We start from the raw sequence: 27,722 nt of genomic DNA, 5'->3' as shown, positions 1-27,722 counted from the left end.
AATTACAATAGTCATGATGAAAGGAGCTGAAGACTGAAATAAGAATTTTAGCAGAGCAGTGTTTAAGAAAGTGACTAATAGTAGGGATGTGGCTAGTGATAATAGTCAAAGATTTTGTAGTCAAACTGACCTGCATCTCTGTAGTAAGAACAAATAGGTGAGTCAAGATTGAAGTTTTGGCCGAAGTTTTTATTTACTTACCTATTTTGGATACATTGAGCTGCTGGAAGTTTGGTGGCTCCTCCTGAGGGAATTCTGCACCACTGTGTGTGCACAGTATTCATATCTCCTGCAGATTTCTTTGCTTCCCCACCGAAAAATGACTTTATGACAGGGAAGCAAAAGGCAGCTGCAAGAGCAGTCATGCACCACTCCCTAGCTGCACAGGTACATCATTCAGGCACCCGGAACAGCCAGTGGAGCGATAACTCACTTCAGGGATAGGGATAGCTCAGTGGCTTGCGCATTGGCCTGCTAAACCTAGGGCTGTGAGTTCAGTCCTTGAGGGGGCCATCTGGGGCAAAATCAGTATTTGATCCTGCTAGTGAAGGCCAGGGGCTGGACTTGATGAACTTCTGGGGTCCCTTCCAGTTCTATGAGATAGGTAGGGCTGGGGATACCCCAACCAGTGGCTCCTACTCTGAGCCAGAATCAGCTGCTAGTCCTAGCTGTGCTGGAGGCAGGAGAGAATGGGACTTCCTCTTCTCCTGCAAGGAGTGGCTGAGGCTATGTCAGACCCTCCCCCAGCTGCAGGAAGCTCAGCTTCCTGTCCCCATCACACCTCAGCTGTGGAGGGAGGGGGTCACTGTAGGGGGAGCTGCTCAGGCATCTGGACCTGCCCTACCCAGACACCCCCTTAGCCCTCCATACCTAAACCCCACCCCACTGGACCTCAACTTTTGCATCTTAAGTCCCTCTGCACCCATATCCCCTGCCTCTTGAATGTCACCCCTGCACCCAGACCACCCCCACTGACCTCTCTGCATTGAAGCCCCCAACATCCAGCCCCCCTGCCACTCACCCCCAACTAGCTGCACCTAGATCCACTCCCCTAGTACTGAGACCACCACACCCAGCCCCCTCCACTGAACCCCGACCACTTTCATGTGGAAGCCCCTGCAGAGTCCCATTGCCCCTGCACTTGGAACCCCCCAACAAGCCTCTGTGCATCCAGATCCCCCCACACCTAGACCCCTGACTGAGCTGCCTGCACCCAGATTGTCCCACAGAGAATCCTCTCACCCCCACCTGGATCCCCCCACACTAAGCCCCTCCACACCTGTATCCTGCCTGGTTGAGCCTACCTGCCCACACCTGGCGTAGAGGGGCAGGGCCCCAGGGTGTTTCTGGGGCAGTCCCAGGCCTTGTGCTGTGTCAGGGTTGAGTGCAGACTCACCACTGAATCCGAACTGTAGCTGATCAATCTATAGTGTTAAACTCTTTATCAAAGTAGAGAAAATTAGAACAATGAATAAATTCAAGAAAATCACAATCTCCTCATGAACATTCCAGCATCAGAAAAATAAACAGGATATTGTCAAATAACTTATCTGTTCTCAATTGTTCACTTCATTGAGACAGAGACTGCCTTCTTTACCAAGCAGTTTTCATATCCTGCAGTTGCTACCTGGTTTACAACATATATTCATTGGCTTTCTAAGCCTTTACTATTAAAAATAAAATGTAGTATTCCCCTTATCACAGTATGTATTAATCTTAGTAACGTTGCTTATAAAGTGCTATGTATATGCAATTTCCCAACAGAATAAGCACACCAACGTATTGTGTGGCTGAGAGATATCACTGTCTTTGTATGCCAACATCATACTTGGTATACTACAGTTTAAGACCACAATTTGGACCTCAGAGCATGGATATAAACATAGGAGTCAAACCATATTGTCTTAGAAATGTGATCTCAGCTCTTTTGTAATTTGTGAAACATTTTGTAAAATGAATAGTACTTGTGGGTAAATCCACTATTGTGTTATGCTTCCAGCAGATGGATTCTTTGAACTGAAGTGCTATCACATGTTTAGCTTCAGCAAGAACAAAAAAAGGCTAAAGGCAAGGAAAGTTCAGTTTACATATGAATTTTGTCAACACTGGTCAAAATGTTGAGCTATTTAAATACCCCATCACCGCAGTGGTAATTCTCTGGCTGTTACACAACAAGTAAATATCTTATCCCTCCATTTTGATTAAAGACAGTGGTAGAATTTTTAGCCAAATATTTGAGCTGAGTGACTAGAACATTGTTAGCTGGTTCTTTGTGGAGTTTCCATTATCTGCAGCTGGAGGTGGTATCTCAGTACCTGCTGCCTTGATTTAAATTGGTGGTGCAGAGTAAAAGTACCACGTAGTGAATATTCATATGTAGATACTCATATTTCTAAGATTTAAACTCATGGCAAAATGCTGTCATTTCTGTCAGAGAATGATAGCATTTGCCAATAAAAATGGCAAATTTCACAGTGTTGTCTGGAATTGTGGGGTGTTTTTTTTGTTTTAAATGAATTAGTCATAAGTGGAAATTTACCATTTTCACAGCAAAAACACATTTTTTGAGAGAGAAAACAGTAGTTTTTAGCTGCATGCAAAAACTGCCTTTTGTGTTTGTGTAAAATTCAATATGACAAATATTTTCCTTTCTCACAAACCTGGTTTTTGCCTGCCTTGTCATATTACCTTTAATGAGTAGTTATTTTTCTGCTATCTGGGCCGAAGTGGTGATACAGGGTGAAGTGTAAGATGAGAAGGTGAGTGCAGTTTGAGAGTGTCATTCTGTATTATGACTTCCAGGTTTCATTTTTCCAGTGCAAACTAGAATCCAGTTTCTGCTGTAGGAGGCTTGTGTGCAGCTTCCATGGATTTCAAATGAAAGCCACTTGAGTACCTCTGAGAGGAGAATTTGTCCCAATGCCTTTTGATTACATGCTGGTTCAACTCTGAGAGAAATCATGCATTACTCTGTACCTGATAAGCAACTAATAAGATCAGGAGATGTTTATTGTAGAAGAAAAGGATTGTAGAAAAGGATTTATGGTAGAAAATAGGTAGATGTCTTTAAGATAAAGCCAACATGGCAGGCACATTGGAACTAATGACTTTTACTTGTGCTTAAAATTCATTATGTTCTTTTCTGTCTCATCACTCTAGCAGATTTTTTCCTGTTATTAAATCTTCATCTGGGCTGGTGCAAGGAAGTTTCACGCCCTAGGCAAAACTTCCACCTTGCACCCCCCCCCCAGGTAACCCCGCCCCCCCATGCAGCAGCTACCCCCCCCACCATGACAGCTAACCCCTCTCCCCCCCCATCCCCCCATGGCAACTAACCCTGCCTGGGGAGACTCCTCCCCCACCCCCCCCCGGCAGCTAACCCTGCCTGGGGAGTTTTCCTCCCTTCCATCCCCCCAGCAGCTAACCCTGCCTGGGGAGACTTCCCCCCTTTCCTTCCCCCTCCTCCCCCGGCAGCTAACCCTGCCTGGGGAGACTTCCCCCCTTCCCGCGGAAGCTAACTCTGCCTGAGTAGCCTGCCCCAGCTCACCTTGGCTCCACCTCCTCCACTGAGCACGCCGGCGCTGCTCTAATTCTCCTCCCCGTCCAGGCTTGTGGCGCTGATTGGAGGAGTCTGTGCTCAGCAGAGGAGGCAGAGTGGAGGTAAGCTGGGGCGGGGAGTAATTCCCCTGTGCACCTCCCCTTCGTTATTGCGGGCAACCCTTTCCGCGCGCCCCCCCTCCCAGCTCACCTCCACCTCCTTTTAGGCGCCCCCAACCACTAGGCGCCCTAGGCGGCTGCCTAGTTTGCCTAAATGGTTGCACTGGCCCTGATCTTCATTACTTGATTAAGGCAAAACCAAAGAAACATGCAGTAGAAAAGATAAATAATATTTGTTATGTGCTTGTGCCAAACAAATTAAGAATAATTTAAAGGAGTGTTGCAATATCTCAGAAAAAAAATGTTTGAGGTTTATATATTTTGTTTTTGTTTTTTTTTCCAATTTTGGAAATATTAAGGTGTGAAATAAGAGAGATTTTTGAAGGTCTAAATCAGGGATCGGCAACCTTTGGCACGTGGCCCATCAAGGAAATCCGCTGGTGAGCTGGGACAGTTTGTTTACCTGCAGCATCTGCAGGTTTGGCTTATCGCAGCTCTCACTGGCCGTGATTCACCGTTCCAAGCCAATGGGGACTGCAGGAAGCGGTGCGGGCCAAGGGAACCACGGCAAGTGGGAGACGCGATCGGCCAAACCTGCAATGCTGCAGGTAAACAAACCATCCCGGCCGCCAGCAGATTTCTCTGACGGGCCACATGCCAAAGGTTGCTGATCCCTGGCCTAAATGAACATCAAGGGAGTGAAAATGATGACAATCAATGGGAATGTCTCTTTCTTTTGAAAACCTCCCACTGGACATATTAACATTATCAATGACATCTGTATAAAGGAGCCTGGCCCATTCTAAGGCTTCCAATGCAATTTTATTCAATTATTAGTGTGCTAGAGAAATAAGAGTTTTTTTCTTAATTTTTGCTAGTTCCTTTGGTGTTGGTCTCAGACAAGTTTCATGGAACATTTGAGGTCTGACTCTGAACCACAGATAGCAAGACTGAAGAGAGTTATTCATGGACTTTGCTTTCCTTAGATTCTTTTTTTAATGTGGTGAAACTGTTTCAGAAAGCCAACTGTATAGTGCTCCTTTTTCAAACACATGTAATAGATCAGAATTCATTAGTGTAAAGGAATATTCCATGTATTCCAAATTACAGCATAAGAATTTATATAGTTATTAGATAGCATATAAGTAGTGCTAAATATTCCAAATAATAATGTAGAAAATTTTGCATTGTCCCTGGAGTTAGAGTTTTATTAAAAAAGGTTAACAGCTAGATTTTTCTTTTTGGAATGTTAGTAACTATATTATTTAAGCAGCAAGAATTTTGGGAGTGGAAATTCACTTTCAGTTTCTCTCCCTCCCTCTTTTTGCACTGGTTGCCTCATGTAAATTCCTATTAACATTGTATTCTTTTGGGGATGACAGCTTGTTTAATGACAAAATACTCAAAGTGAACAAGAATTATCAGTTGTTGAGGTTTGGGACCTTAAGGCTGGCCTCTGCTCCCATTTAAGTCAATGACAAAACTCCCCTTTGACTTCTTAGAAGAAGTATTAAGTCAGTTTTGGGAAAAATTATAATCTCCTTCCATTTCTGGGCCATCTGCCTTTGCAGTAAATATTCCTCCAGCTTGTCTAGGCCCCATGAAATGTTTGGGGTGTCTTAAAATTCCTAATTGTCTGTGTTCAATTTCCAGAGAGAGCATGTGGGGCTGTGCCAGGTCAGCTGTTAACACTTTTCGTTTTTTCAACTCCAGGTATGAAGTATTTTATTGTGTATTATATAATGTTCTGTGTGTTTGACAAAGTTTAGTGGCAGTTCATTTTAAGCTTTCTTTCCCTCTGTCTTTGGCTGGCTCCTGTAAGAGACAGCATGTGGGGCTGTGCCAAGTCAGTAGATACACGGGTTTGGGGTTGGGAAAGGGTTAAGTTTGAGTATTTGCAACTCCTGGTAAATAAAATATGAAAATAGAACAAACAATCATGGCTCTTCAGATGCTTGATAAGATACAGAGTACAGCCAAAGTAAACTGTTGAAATTAAGTAACAGCATCATTTTACACAAGGTTCCACAGTTGAAATTTGTCAATATAGGTTTTAATCACTGCCAGTGATCCCAAGGCTCACAAGGTTATAGTGTGATAGAACTGTCACAAAGGAGAAAGTTATTCACCGACATACCTTTTTTTATGGGGGGGGGTGCGAAATGAGGCTAAAATGTGTGTTTAAAGTTCGGTTCCTAATTCCATGTATTGGCCTCTACATTAATACCCTGCTTTTTCAAGTGCTGAGCTCCTAGATATTCACACTGAAGTAAAATGTGGGATATTCTAGCAAATGCTGTGAAGTCATTGGGAGTTCCAGGAAATGTCTAGCTTGCACAAACTTACTTACGTATGTACAGTCTAATATGCATATGACATTGATCTTGTGTGTAACATGTTCATTGGGATTCACTGTTTGTGTCTTTGTTTTATCAAATTTTAAAACATATACAATGAAATGTCTTAGATTATTTTAGATGATAGCAGTATATGTTTAGTGTAAACAAATATGTTAGAGAAAAATCTCATTCCTCAAATATATAATTAGACCTCAGCTTCACAAGTAAATTAAGAGAGGGAGAACATTTGGAAAAAATTATATTTTGTCATTCATAAATTAACAGTCAAATAGATAAAGGATTCCCCTAGTCCATTAATAACATTAATATACAGTTAAATAAATTTATATTACAGAAACCTCAAACTCAAATTTCTTGAACATTTACAAAATGGCAGTAGTAAATCGCCTTCTCGGGCCAGCTCAAGGCACTAAAATTTTCTTGGGAACAAAAAAATTATATAAACTCATTGATTTTAAGTGAGTATTTGAACCTTATCAATGATGGCTAACATATTTTCTCTCATATGAAAACCTCAACCCTTTCTTCGAGCCAGTCGAAAGAGCAACCTCAATTTTGGAAATTGTTCCTTGTTGAAGAGAGAGCCCATTACTGTCCTAAAATGTTGCATTTCTAAAGGAATGTATATTTGAACATTTCTGTTACCATTTCGGGTACAAGCTCCTTTTGATCCCCGGTGGGGACTGCACTCTCTCCTAAAAGAAGGGCGTTGATTTTTAAATTATGACACTTCTTAATAGCATTTTCATTTTTCCAGGTTTTTCATAAGACTAAAATGTCCCACATAACTTTCACATAGTGTCAGAATAAGATATGTTTGAACAGCTGACCATGAAACAGAGGTATCCACAGCACTTCAAACATAGCTCCCACACTTATTTTTTCTCAGCAGCACATTTTCTATTTTTCATTTTCTTTTTTTGGGGGGGGGTGGTCTATGCAGATTTTGAGTTACTATGTGATCCTTGAGTCAGGAAAGTTAGGGAATTTCAAACATCTGCACTCACTATGAATATGATATATCCAGTTTATGAATACTAGCTTTATGTCTTAAATAATGCATACGAGTTAACCTTAGTAAGATTCCTTAGAGTGCATGGATAGCCCACCTGTAGACTTAATGCGCCTCATTCTATTCTGGCACCAGTTGTTCTCCATTGTAACTCTATTGACTCAGTGGAGTTACTACTGATTTACACTAGTGTCAGATGAGAATAAAGTTCAATATTTTAGTGAGTCAAATAAAACCTAACAAGTAGAAAACTTAGGAAATGATTTATAGGCTCTTCTGAATATTTTAAACATAACGTGCTGAATTGTGCCCCTCTGTTACCTCTATGAAACCTCACTTAAGCAATGGGGAACCATCAGTGTAGTTGCACAGATATAACTGAGGGTACAATTTGGGCTAATGGGATAATCTCAGTATATCATATGAAATGGTTTACTCCACTTAAATCTTCATCATACTGCAAGGAAAACTCATCACAGTTGGTTTAATTTGCTTACTGGAGTTATGGATTAGTGCAGTTAGGGAAAATAACAGGATACCAACAGTCTTCAGAAACGATGAATTTTATTATAAATTAAATGCAAATATGTGGATAAATAATTTATTTTCATGGAATTTCATTCAAAAAGTTTCTCTGTTTTGTTTTGGACAATTTCATGTCACTGAGCTTGTGCTTTTTTCCTGAAATTTCTGGGAAACTGGTATGTTTGCATCATGTCATTTAAAACTGTAATGTATTCATTATTTTTATTATAAAAGTACATTCTTGCTCTTACTAGTACCTTTTGGGCTTACAAAATTTTGTACAGCTGTAAAGTAAGATAACAAACATCTCCTTTTAAGTAATTTGTATTATTATTATTATTATTATTATTTTACAGAAGCGTAAATTAAGACAGAAATCATGACCTATCACTCTAGGGTTTCTCAGCATTAACTTTTAAGATGGAGCTTAATGTGGCTTCTGTCTAATGTGGCTTTTAAAAAGTACTCCCTTGTTTTCTTATAGGCAATCATTCCACAGTTATTTTCTACTTCCCGACTGTCATTTCATTCTGCACTTTCATTTAGGTCATTAAAGCCCAATGAGATAGTGGGGTTGCACAGATATAAATTAGAGGCAACGGATGAGCTTTTTCAAAAGTGCCCAAGAGCTCTACATGCCCGTTCAATTTCAGTGACCGCTAAGTACTTACTCTTAAGCATTTTTTAAAATCTCATCTAATTTCTTTTTCAAACAACATCACCATAATTTAAAAATTTGGAGCCTTTCTTTTCTGTGATGCTCAAGTTTTGTATTCTGATATCTGAGGCATTGTCTTTTAAATACTGAAAATCACTTTATTATTTATTTTTCAATTGTGCTGGGAGATGCATTCCTTATATTCCTTTAAGAGTTAGTGGTACCATCGTCAGTTGTCACTGAGGAAGCCCATAACCCTGAACTAAACTCCTGACAACTAAATGAAAGAGAATCTGATTTCCAAATATTTCCAGTAAAATTCTGACCTCATACAAGCCAAGAGAATCTTTACCACTGATTTCAATGGGGTCAGGATTTTTCCCTTCTGTGTACTGTGTGTCTTTGTAATTTTGAAAATTGTGGGTTCATTCCTCTGAGGAGCACAGGTGGGATGGTTACAATGCTCTAGTGGCTTTGCAGAAGAGCTATGTGTAGGGAGAGGCATGCAGAATAGCTCAGGGAGCACAGGAGAAGCATTTTCTGTGTGCCCCTTGAAACTTTTCTGGCTTATCATGGTCAGAAAATCTACTGAAGGCCATACGTGCTGCCCAAATCAATCCCCTGGTTATGCAGTCAAACACAGGCGAATTTATTAGGCCTTTCAGTGTAAAAGATGGATTTATTCAGATTTAGTAACAAAAATTCTGTACCTAGGGAAGTCAGTGACAAAATTCCCATTGACGTGAATATCCACAGATCCTACGTGTTCTCCTGCTTCTTTTCCAGCAAAATATTTATCAGTTCCTGTTGGATCCTTGAAAATATGTCTCTCAGTCCAGGTTATTATATTGGCAATACAGCAGCATTATTTGTATACTTCAGAGGTTGGTAGGTACAGGATGCTCCTTCATCCTCTGTGTCCTACAGACAGTACTTCTTTTGCTCCTGCACAGTTCACTCTTGCTTTTCTATTAGGAGCACACTGTACAGCTTTGGTCAGATGGGAAGGGTTTGGCAGCTGCAGGACTCAGATGCCAAATTCTGGAATATAGCTTTCCTGTACTGGCATGTAGGTTTGTTGCTTGCTTTTTGGCTTGCACCTCTGCTAGCGTCTTGGAAGGATCTCTATCTGGCAGCTGTAGAGCTGTCTCTGGGGCCAAGCTAGGGTCAAAGTGCTATGGAGCTCGATGTTTTTCTTGGGCTGAATTATCCTGCTGGACGCTATTTTCACCTTGATTTGCTTTGACTCATAGAATATTCAAAGACAAAAACTTGCACTTTTCTTTTTTGTTTCAGCTATTTACAGGGCTAGCTGAAAGCAGTGGTTGTGATCAGTTAGCATATTTTAATTAAATTCAGGATTTTGAGGTATATTGTTGCACTCCTAACTCATGTTGTTAGGTGGTTAGAAGTGAAAGGACTCAGATTGCTCCTGTGGTTCAGCTTCAGAGCACCCTTTTTTGAAAACCTGACCCTAAGTCTGGATCTGAATTGTCATTTTGAATCAAGAGTCAGCTCCAGCCTCTGTCAAGTAGAAAAGTTTTTTAGTTAACCTGAACCATGTGTTTTAAAAAGTTTTTAAAAATAGTTCCTTCTAATGTTAATAAACAACAATACAGAGTGCTACTGATAATAATTAGAAGTGCCTACGCAAGAAAATGCTTGATCTTCTTTTTGTCCAATTTTGAATGCCCTTTTTACATAGTTTAGACTTATCTAATTTTTTAGCATAAATGAGGCAATGAAAAATTAATGCAGCTAGGGACAGTCAAGGCATTTGAAGAAATTCCCTAAACTATGCCTTTCCCTCCATGTTACTCAGCACATAAACCTTATTGTTGGTGGAAATAGCTGCAAAAGAACCAATCAGGAATGCTCACTAAGGCTCAAAATATCTACAATAAAGTACAGATTAGTCATACTTGTTATAAGTTTCAGAGTGGTAGCAGTGTTAGTCTGTATCAGCAAAAACAATGAAGAGTACTTGTGTCACCTTGTAGACTAACACATTTATTTGGGCATAAGCTTTCATGGGCTAAAACCCACTTCATCAGATGCATGGAGTGGAAAATACAGTAGGAAGATATATATAGCAGCACATGAAAAGATGGAGTTGCCTGTGGTTGAGACAAATCAATTAAAGTGGGCTATTATCAAGCTGTAAGGAACAGTATCCCTGATAATGTCACGGCAAACCTTGTGACTGAACTTTGTGACTTTGTCCTCACCCACAACTATTTCACATTGAGGGACAATGTATACATTCATGTCAGTGGCACTGCTATGGGTAGCCACATGGGCCCACGGTATGCCAACATTTTTATGGCTGACTTAGAGCAACACTTCCTCAGCACTTGTCCCCTAATGCCCCTACTCTGCTTGTGCTCCATTGATGACAGCTTCATCATCTGGACCCATGGGAAAGAAGCCCTTGAGGAATTCCACCATGATTTCAACAATTTCCACCTCACCATCAACCTCAGCCAGGACCAGTCCAGACAAGAGATCCACTTCCTGGACACTACAGTGCAAATAAGCAATGGTCACATAAACACCACCCTATACCGGAAACCACTGATTGCTATACTTACCTACATGCCTTCAGCTTTCATCCAGACCACATCACGCAATCCATTGTCTACAGCAAAGCTATAAGATACAGCCGCATTTGCTCCAATCCCTCAGACAGACAAACACTTACAGGATCTCTATCAAGCATTCTTAAAACTACAATACCCACCTACTGAAGTGAAGAAACAGATCAACAGAGCCAGAAGGGTACCCTGAAGTCACTTGCTATAGGACAGGCCCAACAAAGAAAGTAACAGAATGCCACTAGCTGTCATCTTCATCCCACTAAAATCTCTCCAGCGCATCATCAAGAATCTACAACCTATTCTGAAGGTCAATGCCTCACTTTCACAAACCTTGAGAGACAGGCCAGTCCCCGCTTACAGACGGCCCCCCAATCTGAAGCAAATACTCACCAGCAATAACACACCACACAACAAAAATACTAACTCAGGAACCTATCCCTGCAAAAAACCCCATTGCCAACTCTGTCCACATATCTATTCAAGGGACACCATCATAGGACCTAATCACATCAACCACACCATCAGGAGCTTGTTCACCTGCATAAGAACATAAGAACGGCCGAACCGGGTCAGACAAAAAGTCCATCTAGCCCAGTATCAGTCTACCGACAGTGGCCAATACCAGGTGCCCCAGAGGGAGTGAACCTAACAGGCAATGATCAAGTGATCTCTCTCCTGCCATCCATCTCCATCCTCTGACAAACAGAGGCGAGGAACACCATTCCTTACCCATCCTGGCTAATAGCCATTTATGGACTTAACCGCCATGAATTTATCCAGTTCTCTTTTAAATGCTGTTAAAGTCCTAGCCTTCACAACCTCCTCAGGTAAGGAGTTCCACAAGTAGACTATGCGCTGTGTGAAAAAGAACTTCCTTTTGTTTCTTTTGAACCTGCTGCCTATTAATTTCATTTGGTGACCCCTAGTTCTTGTATTATGGGAATAAGAAAATAACTGTTCCTTATCCACTTTCTCCACATCACTCATGATTTTATATACCTCTATCATATCCCCCCTTAGTCTCCTCCTCTCCAAGCTGAAGAGTCCTAACCTCTTTAATCTTTCGTCATATGGGACCCTCTCCAAACCCCTAATCATTTTAGTTGCCCTTTTCTGAACCTTTTCTAGTGCCAGTATATCTTTTTTGAGGTGAGGAGACCACATCTGTACACAGTATTCGAGATGTGAGCGTACCATGGATTTATATAAGTGCAATAAGATATTCTCAGTCTTATTCTCTATCTCCTTCTTAATGATTCCTAACATCCTGTTTGCTTTTTTGACTGCCTCTGCACACTGCGTGGACATCTTCAGAGAACCATTCACGATGACTCCAAGATCTTTTTCCTGACTTCTTGTAGCTAAATTAGCCCCCATCATATTGTATGTATAGTTGGAGTTATTTTTTCCAATGTGCATTACTTTGCTTTTACCCACATTAAATTTCATTTGCTATTTTGTTTCACAATCACTTAGTTTTGTGAGATCTTTTTGAAGTTCTTCACAATCTGCTTTGGTCTTAACTATCTTGAGCAGTTTAGTATTGCCTGCAAACTTTGCCACTTCACTGTTTACCCCTTTCTCCAGATAATTTATGAATAAATTGAGTAGGATTGGTTCTAGGACTGACCCTTGGGGAACACCACTGTTACCCCTCTCCATTCTGAGAATTTACCATTAATTCCTACCCTTTGTTCCCTGTCTTTTAACCAGTTCTCAGTCCATGAAAGGACCTTCCTTTTTATCCCATGACAGCTTAATTTATGTAACAGCCTTTGGTGAGGGACCTTGTCAAAGGCTTTCTGGAAATCTAAGTACGCTATGTCCACTGGCTCCCCCTTGTTCACGTTTGTTGACCTCTTCAAAGAACTCTAATAGGTTAGTAGGACACGATTTCCCTTTACAGAAACCATGTTGACTATTACTCAACAGTTTTTTTTTCTCTGTGTCTGACAATTTTATTCTTAACTATTGTTTTGACTAATTTGCCCAGTACTGACGTTAGACTTACCAGTCTGTAATTGCCGGGATCGCCTCTAGAGCCCTTTTTAAATATTGGTGTTACATTAGCTAACTTCCAGTCACTGGGTACCGAAGCCGATTTAAAGGACAGGTTACAAACTTAGTTAATAGTTCCGCCATGTCACATTTGAGTTCTTTCAGAACTCTTTGATGAATGCCATCTGGTCCCAGTGACTTGTTAATGTTGAGTTTATCAATTAATTCCAAAACCTCCTCTAGTGACACTTCAATCTGTGACAGTTCCTCAGATTTGTCACCTACAAAAGCCAGCTCAGGTTTGGGAATCTCCCTAACATCCTCAGCCATGAAGACGGAAGCAAAGAATCCATTTAGTTTCTCCGCAATGACTTTATTGTCTTTAAGCACTCCTTTTGTATCTCGATCGTTCAGGGGTCCCACTGGTTGTTTAGCAGGCTTCCTGCTTCTGATGTACTTAAAAAACATTTTGTTATTACCTTTGGAGTTTTTGGCTAGCCGTTCTTCAAATTCCTCTTTGGCTTTTCTTATTACACTCTTGCACTTAATTTGGTAGTGTTTATGCTCCTTTCTATTTGCCTCACTAGGATTTGACTTCCACGTTTTAAAGGAAGTCTTTTTATCTCTCACTGCCTCTTTTACATGGTTGTTAAGCCATGGCGGCTCTTTTTTAGTTCTTTTACTGTGTTTCTTAATTTCAGGTATACATTGAAGTTGGGCCTCTATTATGGTGTCTTTAAAAAGCGCTCATGCAGCCTGCCATCTACCAATGTGATATATGCCATCATGGGCCAGCAATGCCCCTCTGCCATGTACATTGGCCAAACCGGACAGTCTGTACGCAAAAGAATAAATGGACACTAATCAGATGTCAAGAATTATAACATTTAAAAACTAATCGGAGAGCACTTCATCCTCCCTGGACACTCAATAACAGATTTAAAAGTGCCATTCCTTCAACAAAAAATTTCAAAAACAGACTCCAGTGAGAAACTGCAGAACTGGAATTAATTTGCAAAGTGGACACCGTCACATTAGGCCTGAATAAAGACTGGGAGTGGATGAGTCACTACAAGAACTAAAAAAAACAATTGCCCCATGCTAATTTGCCCCTACTGTTACTCTCACCTTCTTGTTAGCCATTTGAAATGAGCCACCCTGATTACCACTACAAAAGTGATTTTTTGTTCTGTTGATAATAGCCCACTGTAATTGATTTGTCTCAACCCCCCACTAGGTAAGGCAACTCCCATCTTTTCATGTACTGCTATATGTATCTTCCTACTGTATTTTCCACTCCATGCATCTGATGAAGAGGGTTTTAGCCCACGAAAACTTATGCCCAAATAAACTTGTTATAAAGTTTTCATTCCGTCAGTCACTTACAGTAGGAGAATGGGTTTTACTACACTGGAGACATGGGATATTCATATTGTTGCCTGTCTCATACTGCACTTTTTAAAAAACATTATTCACATGTTAATCTTTTCATTGTGATTAATATGACCAAATTCAATTGCTCTTACTTTTATCCTTCTTTCCTTATTACTTCTTCCATCCCTTTTAATCCCCCACCATAGGAATGAATGGCTCTTCATGTTTATGCTCCAGCTATAGGTTTCTGACTTGTTGGTGAGATTTTAGTTGCTCTCTGTATCCTGATGGATTTGGAGGATCTTACACATAGGAAACCCTCTAAAGCAGGGTTTCTCAAACGGGGTCGCCACTTGTGTAGGGAAGGCCTCTGGTGGGCTGGGCCTGTGTGTTTACCTGCCCTTTCCGCAGGTCCGGCCGATCGTGGCTCCCACTGGCCGCGGATCGCTGCCAGCTTCCAGCAGCTCCCATTGGCCTGGAGCAGCAATCCGCAACCAGTGGGAGCCACGATTGGCCAGACCTGCGGACAGGGCAGGTAAACACACCGGCCCGGCCCACCAGGGGCTTTCCCTACACAAGCAGCGACCCCTGTTTGAGAAACCCTGCTCTAAAGGCTTCTTTGTGTTGCAATACACAGTGAGATGTTGTCAAAATTTTCCCAGCAAAATTCTCCTTTGCCCCTGGACTTCACATGTTAGAGGGAATGACCTGGGGGCAAATTCTCTTTTAGTAAAACAAAGCAGAAATAGTGGCTCTTGTCCATTTGTGTTGTTTTTATGTGTATAATTAGTGATGTGCTAAGGGTTAAATCACTGTAGGGAGGAAGATATTTTCCTTTAATGCACATGCAGCACACACTGTGAGCTAGTTACTACAACAAAACAAATTTTAAAAAAATCTCTACATTAGTGTAAGTAGGGGACCATCTCATCAGACCAATGTGACCCCGGGACAGGGGAAATGGTGACTTAGCAAACAATCACATTCTCCCCTCATTAATGTCTATTTTTTCTTATTGGCAGATATCTAGAGAGAGAGAATCTATTTATTTTTATGAGAGACTAGCCTGATCCCCAAGGCAGCAGGAGAAGGCATAGTCTCTAACTTATAGTGTATTTGTCCATGCACGTGATGAACGAAAGTCATTTGTGGATTTGTAGGTTGCATTTTTACATGATTAAATGTTTTAAGTCTATTGATTTCATGCTGGGGATTAATGATGCTGAATGAAAGAGCATCAAAGAATACAACATGTTTACATGCCTGATTAAAATAATTTTTAAAAGACCCAGAGAACCTGTTATTGGCTAGGAATGAGATAGTGGCAATGTAGGACCAATCATACATTCTGCATTGAAAGAAGTCTGAATTAACTTATTTAGGTACTGAAAGAAGAAGAGTGAAGGTTTGAAAAGGATTGACTGTACCTTCCTGAATACTTAACGCTTGTGTTAGACTTGTTCCATTGAAACAAAAGATTAAAAAGGTTGTATTATCAGTTGCCGCAGATCTGTTTTACTGAACCAATCAAAGCAGGATGCTTAGCTGCCTGTGATTAATGAGCAGATCTTTTAACTGAGGACTCTGTTGGTGATGGTACATTAAAGAACAAAACCCACAGATATGCAGTGGAAGTAGGAACAGGAGATGCAGTATAGAAGTTTTTGCTTAGCATAAACTTAATGCTTTTACATCTGTATGTTTCACATCCTTTATTCAAAAAATATTTCACATTTATCTTCAAATGTTCATAATTCTAATTTGATTGCATCAGCTCTCTGCATATGTTTATATTTACTTTCTAGAGTAGAATGATTCTGGGTCGTATTTGGATTTATTGTTAGATATCACTGTCACTCTGCCTGGAGGGGTTCACAACCATGAGTGCTAACCTCAGGGCAGACTGTCAAAAACAGGACAGACACCCCAAACTGGTGGTAGGGTCTATAATTAGATTTCACCAACCCAGAAACAAATGTGAACTCCTGAAGCACTATAGCAGTCTTACCATGGAGTCACAGACAGTCCCCCTTAGGCACACCAGTCTATCTTGCCATCTAGACAAGATGGACTAAGTGATAAATTGTCACTTACACCAAAGATCACAAAAGATTCAGGTTCCTCCCAGTCCCAGGAGACCAGTCACTTACCCCAGGTCAATTTGTACCTCAGATCTCATACCAAAGACAATGCTTACAGCCAGTCCTATAGTAAAATAAGGATTTATTAACTAGGAAAGGAAATTAGAGAATTATTTGCAGGTTAAAAGCAGACTCCATATATAGTTTAGTTTGTGATTCCAAAAGGTGACAGAGATGCAGTAATCTGTCAGCACTGAATGTCTTTTAGGGCTAACCCAGGTTGACCTTGGGGATCTCTGCTTTTGTTTCCTAACTGCAGTCCTGTGAGAGTCCAAACAGCAAAGAGATGAAAAATTTTCATGGCAGCTATCTTTATTTCCAGAAATCAAGCTGATAGGATAAGCTTTCTTGCACATAGCACAGGTGTAAAAGGGCCATTAACCCAGTGTTTGATTTGTGATATTTCACAATGGCCAATTTAGTTTTGATAGTCCTTCCTGATATGCAGGGCAACTTCTCCTTCCTGGGTTCTGAAGTTCAGAATAGGGATTTTTACAGTTATAAAGCAAAACTTACATATTACCTTATAGCACGGGATACAGACATTACAAGTGAGATTAATGAATGCAACAATTTACAAGCATTTTATACAGTCTAAACACATCCTTACAAGTCTAACACCTATCTTGAGCAATACTAACATACAGGTGAGCTGGTTTCCAGCTATGAATTTGTCAGTGCTCAGCTGATGCCTGCAGCCTTGGCAAGAGCTGGCACCTGGTTTACCAGCATCACAGTCACTTACTCTTTGACAAAGCTTATAGTAGGAAAACACCTATTTGCTCATTAAATCCATCTTCGTGAAAATTCAGGATATACTCTCTCAAGAGAGGACATATCTAACATTAAAGTGATAGGACCCCTGATCTTAGCCAGACTGCCAAGGTGGATAATTTATCCAAGCTATATCTGCAGACTTTGAAGGGAAAAAATCTGAATGGTCAAGTTACCAAGTGAAATACTTGCAGCTCTGAGCTAGGAAAAAGTATAAATGTGCTGTCTTGTATAGCTGAGTAAATATCTAAACAGAGTAGCTGGTAGATACATTCTTTATGGTGTATATTCAGTTTCTTGTGTCTGTGCTCTGATCTGGATTAGCATGTGTAAGATGAATGCTACGTTCTGATAGAATTTGTTTACCTCAAAGGAGGTTGAATGATTGCTCTGTTTTTTGATCCTGTGAGAATTTTTTTTTCCATTTTCATTGGTTAATACAAGACCCAGAACCCTTAGTTACAGAACAAAGTGGCTGAGCAGTAATTGAGCTTGTGTAAACCCAAGAGAAGAGTAATGCTTATTCCTTGCAAGTTTCCTGCCTCTGTGCAGGTGCAGGAATCAGGAACTCCTGAATAATTCAAAATGTGCAAATTAGGCCATGCTTGCTCTCACTACCAGGGTTTGGTTTCTGGTTACCTGCCTAGCTGCGAGAAGCTATGTGTTAAAATAGAGGAGGGTAAGGCAAGAAGTGTCACAGCTGAAAGGCCAAAGTCACAAGAGCTGCCTGATACTCTGAGGGTTTGAAGAATTGGTGCTTATTGGGGAATTGGAATATGCACTGATTATTCATTAAGTGTTTTCTCGGCAAGAAATAGGCTCTGGGGCTCATTCCATTGGAAAAGAAAAACCTGCCTTTTCAAAAATTAATATTCACTTACCCTTTTTTTTTTCCCAAAGAATTACTGGGCAAAAAAAGAACCTCTTTGGAACTCTTTTAAAGCCATACTAGAGAATGTGTATTTATTATGTCAAAACATGTTTGAACTCAGGGTCAGAAATATACCACTAAACATTTTGAATGTCATGAGTGTTGTTGCTTTGGGTAAATACATACTGTAAATAGCTTGCAATGCCTTGTTTGAAGTCTGTATCTTCTGGAAGTATAGTATATGACCAGAATCTTGCATAGAAGTATTTTATCATTTAAAAGGCAAAATTCCTATATTTAAAAAGACAGCCTATATCAATTACCTTTTTTATTTAATTACTGTTAATCTGCCTTTCTGACTAGAAGGATGAAATGAAACCTAAATGGTGCATAGTCTTTTTCCTGCAGAGGTATGAATTTCAGTGAGAGGTAGGTTTGCATATTGTTTTTATGGGGAAGGACAGAGGAGTCTAGGACCTGAATTTGTAGGCTTTCTTTAAATAATCATGTGTGACCAGGCAGTACAGAGAGGTCTCTGTTGGAGTTGGCTGATTATTTAAGTAAAATATATGGATCTTTGTTTATAATCTTTTATTTCGGGTAGGGAGCATCCAACATCCCTAGCAGGGGCAGAAAGAGAGAGTGAGTTCTCCCCATGGAAAGCTATTAATGTGGAGAAGTGTTTTTCTGTTGTGGGTGTGGAGAGAAAATATCAGCAGTCAAAGACCCCGGATAAGCAGAGCTTTCTTTTAAATGATTGTTTTCTACATCTTCCCCCCCTTGGCTCCTATATGAAGCAGCTAGGTCACATTGCAATCATCTGTTTTTGTATTTCTCTTATTTGAGTAGCTGGAATATGAGCTGGCTCTCATTTCTAGCTGATTCTGTCATTTCCGCTAGGCCCCAGCTTGAGTGAATGCCAGCGCCAACAGGTGATCTTTGTAGCTGCAAAACAGCAGGAAGTAGGCTGTGCATGTATGAGACAGTTCACCAGAGGGGCTGTCTGGCCTGTTTCCATCTTTCTTTGTAATTAACACACCCTCCCCCCATACTGAGCAGAAAATCTGTGCAGAACAGCTCAGCTGTGGCAGCCATTGAACAGCATGTAAGGGAAAGAATGTTAATAAAGGATCCTAAAAGAATACAGGCTGCACATGTGCAAAGGTGCACTTTAGTTTTAAAAGGAGACTGGGGTTGGTCCTTTTAAGGAGCTAGAACAAAATTATATTATCTGCTATAAAATAATATCCGGTCTAAACACTGTGGAAAAATAGAAATTTAAGTAAATTGCTGACTTAACACACTAAGTCTCTTATACATAAAGATTAGTTTACAGCAATATAGCAATTCATTTTAACTTTTTTCTTTAAAATAAGGGGCTTATTTGTGACATAAATAGTGGTGTACTCAGCCAGACTGAAAGGAACATGGCTCCCTTGAACTAGGATCATCTTGGATTCTGGAACAAGGGGCGGATGCTGCCTCAGCAAGGCAAAATACTGTAATAACTAGCTAGTGCAGCGAGAGGTGCGGCCTGAGCAGACAATTGCAGAAGCAGTTTTAGAAGACACACAAACCTTCCAGAAATCCTCAAAACAGTTTCAATGGATGAGGCAAATTTAAAAAGGAAGACAGTTCTAAATCATTACCTCCAGGACTTAGATTAGCCCCTTAATACCTGTCAGCATATCACATTATTGTGATATGTTACATTCTCAGAAATCCTAACTGCATGGGTTACATTTACAGTGCAGCCTGATGTCCTTGGTTTAGGTACTTGATAGCCTTAATCCTTTACAAAACTGACGACATACCAAACTCCGTTTGTGCTTTATAAAAATGGAAGCTACATTACCTCTCATGGACAACAGATTGTGTGCTCTTCTTTGTCTCTTTTTCAGCACTTAGCTGAACGGTTGGCCGTAGTGAGCGTTTGCCATTTGATCCATTCCTGTGCAATTGCAAAAGTCCAAGAGTCCAACTTCGGAACAGATTTGATGCACCCATGTTATAGGGAGTCTGCTTTTGGGCTGCCTCCACCCCTCAGTTGGTGGAATTTTATCACAGATATTACAGGGCACTGAGAGAACAGCATTCACTGGAATGTCTTGTGGCATTCTCGTGACATGTCTGAAAAGCATAAAATGCCATCTGCAGACGATAGCCCCAAGAGTCTGTAGACTGACGCAACAGTAAACATGTGCAAAATGAAGTCATTCCCCTTTATGCCCAATATACAACGTTGTCATTTTGCGTGGAAAGCCTCCAGGTTTCCCCAGTCTGAGCAGCAAAGTATCCGTGTTTCACAACTGTACAGCAGTATGGACAAGGTACATCTTGAATAGATCCTGAACTTGCTTGTCTTGACAAGATGATGATGATTCCATATCCATTGTAAACAACCCATGGCAGATGCTGCAATGGCAATCTGGTGGAGAACCTCCATGTGAGAGTTGGAGGAACTGGTGTGTATAAAGTCCAAATAGCAAAAGCTGGAACTTCTTCGACAGTTTCATTATTCAAAGAGATTGGAGTTGTGGATGGACCTGATGCTAGATTTTGCAACTTTGTCTTTGACCACAAAACATGGTCTGTTGTTCAAGATGGCATTCATAGCGACAACCTCTTGATCTCTGAGATTACAGATAGTGCTGAATGCTGCCTTTAAGTATCTCCTGGTTATGCTGAGTTCAACATCATCTGCTACTTGGTTATAATATTCCTCACAATCATCAAGTGCCAGAGTGTTGAACTTTCACTTAAGCTAATTATGGGTGCACTTATCACCATGCTGGAGGGCTGTGGCCTTCAATTTAATTGTCTGGAAGGCTTCTCTGATGGCCACAGTTGATGTGCTGGGCTCCTGTAGCCAATTATCTGCTTGGCAGATTGGCGGAAGATGGAAGAGGAGAGGCGACCTCGACGTTGTCTGGCAGGTCAGCTAGGACTGAGAGTCTATTGCTGATGTTGATACAAAACCCAGCACATGGAGAAGTGCATTGATGTCAAACTTCTTCATCATCACAGAGGGCGTATTTACTCGTCGAAGCAGCAGCAGCACCATGTGGGCAACCAGTAGCTGGTGATCCATGTTCATGGCACATTCCACACTGCAATATACTCTGCAAGAGGTGAAGAGACACCTGTCACATGTGATGATGTGGTCCAACTCCTTCTGAGTGACACCACCATGAGAGATCCAGGACATCCGGTGTAAGTGTCGCCACTTGAAAGGCAGGAGTTATCGTTGGGTATACCTGAACCTTAATGGCCAATAACCTGTTCAAGCCCAAATCAGAGGGTGCCAGTAACTGCATTTAGGTTACCCAGGGTCAGGAGATTATCATGTAGAGGGGCAGTACATACTGGAGATTCCAATTGATGATAGAAGTGATCTGACACTAAATCAGCAGGTTCCTCTGTTGACACATGGGTTACTAAGACAGTGAAGTGACCATGCCAGTGTTTAAGACATACAGTAAGTAGTCGAGAAGACACTGGCATCCAAGTTATCAAGGAAGACTTGGCCTTGCCTCACAGTAGTAATGCTACCCCATGTAAGTGGTTAGGATTGCCAAAATACAGAAGTAATGAATCTCTTGCCTTGTGGTGTCCATGATCTATCAGCCTTGCTTCTGTTAGGCCTGCAATTGATACACCAAGACGGTCCATTTAGCATGAGATAATGACCTGATGACCACGTTTGTAAAGAACTGCAATATTCTAGGTTGCAATTTTGATGGATTGGCAGAGATCCCAGCTACGATTGAATACATTGTCACAGTATACTGCAGACGCACCTGCTGACATCACAGGATATGTCCCCAGAGCGGCTTTGGCATGAGCCTGTCACAAGTGCACTAGGGGAAGATGACATCGACAGGGCATTATAAGCTGAGAGTAGAGCAGTGGTTTTAATCCCGGTGCTGAGTGCCGACTTACTCAGATTGATCAAAACCAAGAGCAAACGATTGTCCCAAAGAATACATTGCCCCAGGTATTGAGACAGAGGCACAGTAATGCAAACCTTTTCCTGGTCTACCAGTACTGGGTTCACACTTTGTGACCCAAGCTGTTGAGTCTTGCTCGGCAATTTCCTTCACCTCAGGTAGCTCGTTGCAGCTCGTGCTCTGCATCTTTCCCGCCTGTATTAGCCATCATTTTCAGGGTTCTCGCTGTACCTGTTCACTTTGCATAATACCCAAAGTGATATTTTGGGCCAGCCTTCATCATTGATGGCATAGGTCTCACAAGCAATCCCCTACTTCAGATGTTACACCTCTGTACCACAATGAGGTACAGGTTAGACTTCGGGGCACTAGGCTGCCACTTTGAAAATTAAAGTGACTGGAAGGTAGATTTTTTCCATTTAACCTTTTGCTGAAAGCTGGATTCTATGACAGTAGTGTAGTCCTGCAACGCACCTCAGCAAGAGTTGGCTGTCAGAAGAAATTGACTGGGAAGCCTATATCAGCTCATGTGGTGGAAATGAAATGTTGCAGCAGATCTGCACAAACCAAGCATTTGTAATGGCTGAACATTCTCTTGCTGTATGCAAACCAAGAATGCACACAGTTATGAGAGTAAAGTGGAATGTGATACATTAACATATTTAGTAATGATTGTGCAGCTTAGCAGGCTCTAGCCTCATTAACTAAACCAGGAGTTTGGAACTCCATCTGTCTGTGAAAGGTATGTAGTTCTGCAGTTTGTCAGGCAACTGGAGAAACCTAAAGTTAAAAGGTGACCAGTAACTATAGCAATACTCCACAACAGGTTGTGCATTAGTAGGCTGCTAGCCCACAGCTTAGTTCCACCAGCAAAATAGTGCACCAGTAGCCCACTGGTATACACCCTGGCTTTGTTGTTGTTATTTATTTAAAGAGTCAACAATGTATTTGGCTCTGTATAATACGCAAAATGCAAATGGTCCCTGTCCCAAAGAGCAGAGGATGGAATGGCCCGGATTCTAGTATTGTTAGAAGTATTTTCTGCTGAACTGCTGGCTCTTTACTGAGTACTCTGTTAATGACCAGTGCAACATAGAGCCTAGAAAAGGCTTCATAATTAGGGCCCTATCAAATTAATGATTCACTTTTGTCAGTTTCACATTTTACATCTGAAATTTCAAGGTGTTGCAACATCTTGACTCGAAAAAGGCTACTGTAGTGTCCATCTTTAAAAAAAGAAGAAGGAGGATCCAGGGAACTACAGGCCACTCAGCCTCACCTCAGTCCCTGGAAAAATCATGGAGCAGGTCCTCAAGGAATCAATTCTAACGCACTTAGAGGAGCGGAAAGTGATCAGGAACAGTCAGCATGGATTCACCAAGGACAAGTCATGCCTGACTAACCTAATTGCCTTCTCTGAGGAGATAACTGGCTCTGTGGATGAGGGGAAAGCAGTGGATGTGTTATTCCTTGACTTTAGCAAAGCTTTTGATACGGTCTCCCACAGTATTCTTGCCGGCAAGTTAAAGTATGGGCTGGATGATTGGACTATAAGGTGGATAGAAAGCTGGCTAGATCATCAGGCTCAATGGGTAGTGATCAATGGCTCCATGTCTAGCTGACAGCTGATGTCAAGCGGAGTGCCCCAAGGATCCGTCCTGGGGCCAGTTTTGTTCAATATCTTCATTAATGATCTGGAGGATGGCATGGACTTCACCCTCAGCAAGTTTGCAGATGACGCTAAACTGGGAGGAGTGGTAGATACACTGGAGGGTAGGGATATGATACAAAGGGACCTAGACAATTTAGAGGATTGGGCCAAAAGAAACCTGATGAGGTTCGACAAGGACAAGTGCAGAGTCCTGCACTTAAGACGGAAGAATACAGACTAGGGACCGAATGGCTAGGAAGCGGTTCTGCAGAAAAGGACCTAGGGATTACACTGGACGAGAAGCTGGATATAAGTCAACAGTGTGCCCTTGTTGCCAAGAAGGCTAACAGCATTTTGGGCTGTATAAGTACAGGCATTGCCAGCAGATCGAAGGACGTGATCATTCCCCTCTATTCGACATTGGTGAGGCCTCATCTGGAGTAGTGTGTCCAGTTTTGGGCCCCACACTACAAGAAGGATGTGGAAAAATTGGAAAGAGTCCAGTGGAGGGCAACAAAAATGATTAGGGGGCTGGAGCACATGACTTATGAGGAGAGGCTGAGGGAACTGGGATTGTTTAGTCTGCAGAAGAGAAGAATGAGGGGGGATTTGATAGCTGCTTTCAGCTACCTGAAAGGGAGTTCCAAAGAGGATGGATCTAGACTATTCTCAGTGGTACCTGATGTCAGAGCAAGGAGTAATGGTCTCAAGTTGCAGTGGGGGAGGTTTAGGTTGGATATTAGGAAAAAAATTTTCACTAGGAGGGTGGTAAAGCACTGGAATGGGTTACCTAGGGAGGTGGTGGAATCTCCTTCCTTAGAGGTTTTTAAGGTCATGCTTGACAAAGCCCTGGCTGGGATGATTTAGTTGGGAATTGGTCCTGCTTTGAGCAAGGGAGTTGGACTATATGACCTCCTGAGGTCCCTTCCAACCCTGATATTCTACGATTCTATGAGTAGGATTCCTGATCCAAAAGGGGATTGTGGAGGGGAGGGGGTCATCCCAAGGCTGTTATATGGATGTTGCAGGATTGCCATACTCATGTCTGTGCTGCCATCAGAGCCCAGCTCTGAAGGCAGCAGATGTGGAGTTTCCTGCAGCTGGAGGAGGTTCCCGGAGGTGAAGGTAGATCTGATCTCCCCAGTGCTGCTGGGAGCACCCCAGACGAGAGCTCCTAGCTGCTAGTCAAGGCCAGTGGTGGATTAATGTATAGGCCTGCGGGGCCCCGTTCCCAAGGGCTCCGGACAATTTGAAAAACAGGTGCCCCAGCACTGGCAGGACCTGTGGGGGCTGAAACCCTGAGCTCGGGCTCCCCAAGCCCAGGCAGGAGCTGGGAGGGGAGGCGGAAGCCCTGAGCCTGAGCAGCCCAGGCAGGAGCCATGGGGGGCAGCAACCCTGAGTCTGGGCACCCTGAGCCCCCGTTGAAGCCACAGGGGGTAGTGAGGTGGAAGCCTGGAGTTTGAGCCGGAGCTGGGGGGGGGGGAGGCAAAACCCCCTGTCCCAGCTGGAGCTGTGGAGGGTGGCAGCTCCCAGCCCAGGTCCTTGGCAGGAGTCATGGGATGGATGCCCCAAGTCCCAACTGGAGCCATGGGGGCTGGGGGCAGCAACCCCAGGCCTGGGTGCCCAGAGTCTGGGCAGGAGCCACAGAGGCAGGAAAACAGACTCCCAGGAGCTAAAGCACCCAAAACCTGAGCAGGAACTGCAAGGGGGGGCAGCGGCAGCCCTGGAGCTCAGGCATCGTGAGCCCAGGCAGGAGCCAAGGAAAGGCAGCCCCGAGCCAGGCACTCCCATCCGTGAGTTGGGCAGGAGCTGCAGGGGCTCGAGCTGTGGGGGGTGGCAGTCCCCAGTCTAGGTCTCTGAGCCAGGGCAGGAGCCACAGCCACTACACCCCCAGCTCTGGCAGCCCAGAGCCCCGGCATAAGCTTCGCGGGGGGTGGGGGGTGCGGCAGCAGTGGCAGGGGGTGGAAGGCCTGGTGCTAGGATGCCCTGAGCCCGGGCAGGAGCCACAGGGGGAGGGCAGCAGCCCCAAGCCTGGGTGCCCCAAGAACTTCTGCGCTGGAGGTTGAGGTGAGTGTGATCTCCCCCAATAACAGCCCATCTGATTTCAGGGAGATCAGATTTCATGGGAAAGGGCTTATTTCACTGTTCATGGCATTTTTTCATGGCCATGAAATTGGTAGGGCCCTATTCATAATCCCTTCAGCACAGGAAAGGGAAGTAATGTCAGTGGTTGTGTGGGAGCTGGGACCTACTCCCAGTCTTCACTCTCAGTCTAGTCCAGGGGTCGGCAACCTCTGGCACGCGGCTCGCCAGGGTAAAGCCCGAACCAGTTTGTTTACCTGCCGCGTAGTCAGATTCGGCTGATTGCGGCTCCTATTGGCCACACTTCGCCATCCCGGGCCAATGGGGGTGGCGGGAAGCTGCAGCCAGCACATCCCTCAGCCCACGGCGCTTCCCGCCGTCCCCATTGGCCTAGGACGGCGAACCACGGCTAGTGGGAGCCACAATTGGCCGAACCTGAGGACGTGGCAGGTAAACAAACTGGCTCGGCCCACCAGGGTGCTTACCCTGGCGAGCCACATGCGAGAGGTTGCCAACCCCGGTCTACTCTCTGTCCACTAAACCATATTGTCTACACTAACAAGAGAAGGCTATTCAGTTTCTGAATAATGAGTCCATAAAACTAAAAAAGGTTCAGTAAGTGAAACAAGTCTATCACATCTCCTAGCTCAGCTGAAAGTGAGTTCACTATCATAATGTTATAAAAGGTGATCTTAACAGGGAGCCACTGTATTACTTGTCCATGCTGCTTTACATTCAGTATAGCGAGGTAGGCTGCTTAGTGTGGTATATCTTGGCTCATAATCACAGATTTTATCATTCCATCATTGTGAAATCAATGAAACCTTCAAAATCTGTGGCTGTTATTTGCTGACCTGTAAATCCTTCATGGTCATATTTACTTTGGAATCTAAAGGTCCTTCAAATATATCTTCTGTCTTTAGGCTGCAAAAAGTAAGTGAAATAAGATATCCTTTAGAGTACAAGTAAACTATGCTCCTGAAAGCATACTTATGGAATGTCCACACTCACTGAGCCTCGTTTGAAAAAGTGAGTTAATGATAATAACAATAGGTAACTTTAATTAAAGCCTCAACAAGTATACATGCCTAAACTGAGTAATTGCCTAATCTTATTGCCATAACCCATGTGCTTCCTCTCTCTGTCACCTCCTTGCTGTTTTTTATTAAAATGTTTGCTCTGAACTTGTGAACCAAGGCACAGGAATCATCCCCTCCTCCCGCCTATCCAGAAGAATTATCAAAATCGCATGAGCCATTAAGGAACATCACAATGCAAAGGATCGGTTAATGGTCCTATCCCACTTTGAAAATGCTATATTTAAGGAACCTCATCCTGTGGACTTGGAAGCTGAATGAAGGAAATAAAACAAAGGGCAGGTCTACACTTACAATGCTGAAGCGGTATAGCTGCACCTCGGTAGCACTTCAGTGGAGACTCTGCTACACCAACGGGAGAGCTTTTCCTATCCGCATAGTTAATCCACATCTGCGAGAAGCAATAGCTGTTTCGATGGGAGAAAGCCTCCCATCGACATAATGCTGTCTGCACTGGGGGTTAGGTCAGTATAACTTCGTTGCTCAGGAGTGTGGGTTTTTCACGCCCCTGAATGACATAATTATATTGATTAAATTTATAGTGTAGATCTGGGGAAAGTTACAGGAAAATGTTCACATCTCTTTTCGCTGTTTTTACTCTGACAGAGCCAGAGACTCTAAACTCAGGCAGAGATCCCTGAAGGTTACCTCTGATTCCACCCTGAAAGACACTTTGAATTGACAGATCATTAGAACTCTGTCACTCTTAGAATTTCAATGATAATTCGTTTGTGTGTATGTTTGCTTGCTTTAACCTGCAAATAATTATTTTATTTCTAGTTCCTAGTTAATAAGCCTTTAGACAGTTTATTACAGGATTGGATACAGATGTTGTCTTTGGTGCAAGATCTAGGGTACCAGTTGATCTGGGATAAGTGACTGGGACTGGGAGCACCCTGAATGTAGTGTGATTTTTGGCATAAGTGATCATTTATCACTAAGTCCAGTTTGTCTGGGTGACAAGATAGACTGGAG

General features: G+C 42.5%; 1 protein-coding gene across 3 annotated transcripts in view; it reads left to right on the top strand.

The window, feature by feature from the left end:
• The window catches only part of KLF12 (Kruppel like factor 12), a 377,128-nt gene that overhangs the window by 283,992 nt on the left and 65,414 nt on the right, over positions 1-27,722 (top strand). For 2 of the 3 annotated variants that reach the window (XM_030566483.1, XM_030566477.1), the window contains exon 6: positions 5,311-5,370. The exons of the other annotated variant lie outside the window; for it this stretch is intronic. In XM_030566483.1, coding sequence (XP_030422343.1) covers positions 5,311-5,370 — 60 coding nt within the window. The remainder of the gene's footprint in view (positions 1-5,310; positions 5,371-27,722) is intronic. 3 annotated transcript variants of the gene reach the window in all.

This window comes from Gopherus evgoodei, chromosome 1, assembly GCF_007399415.2.
Source record: "Gopherus evgoodei ecotype Sinaloan lineage chromosome 1, rGopEvg1_v1.p, whole genome shotgun sequence".
Classification (NCBI taxonomy): Eukaryota; Metazoa; Chordata; order Testudines; family Testudinidae; genus Gopherus; species Gopherus evgoodei.
This window is presented reverse-complemented; position numbering and strand designations above follow the sequence as displayed.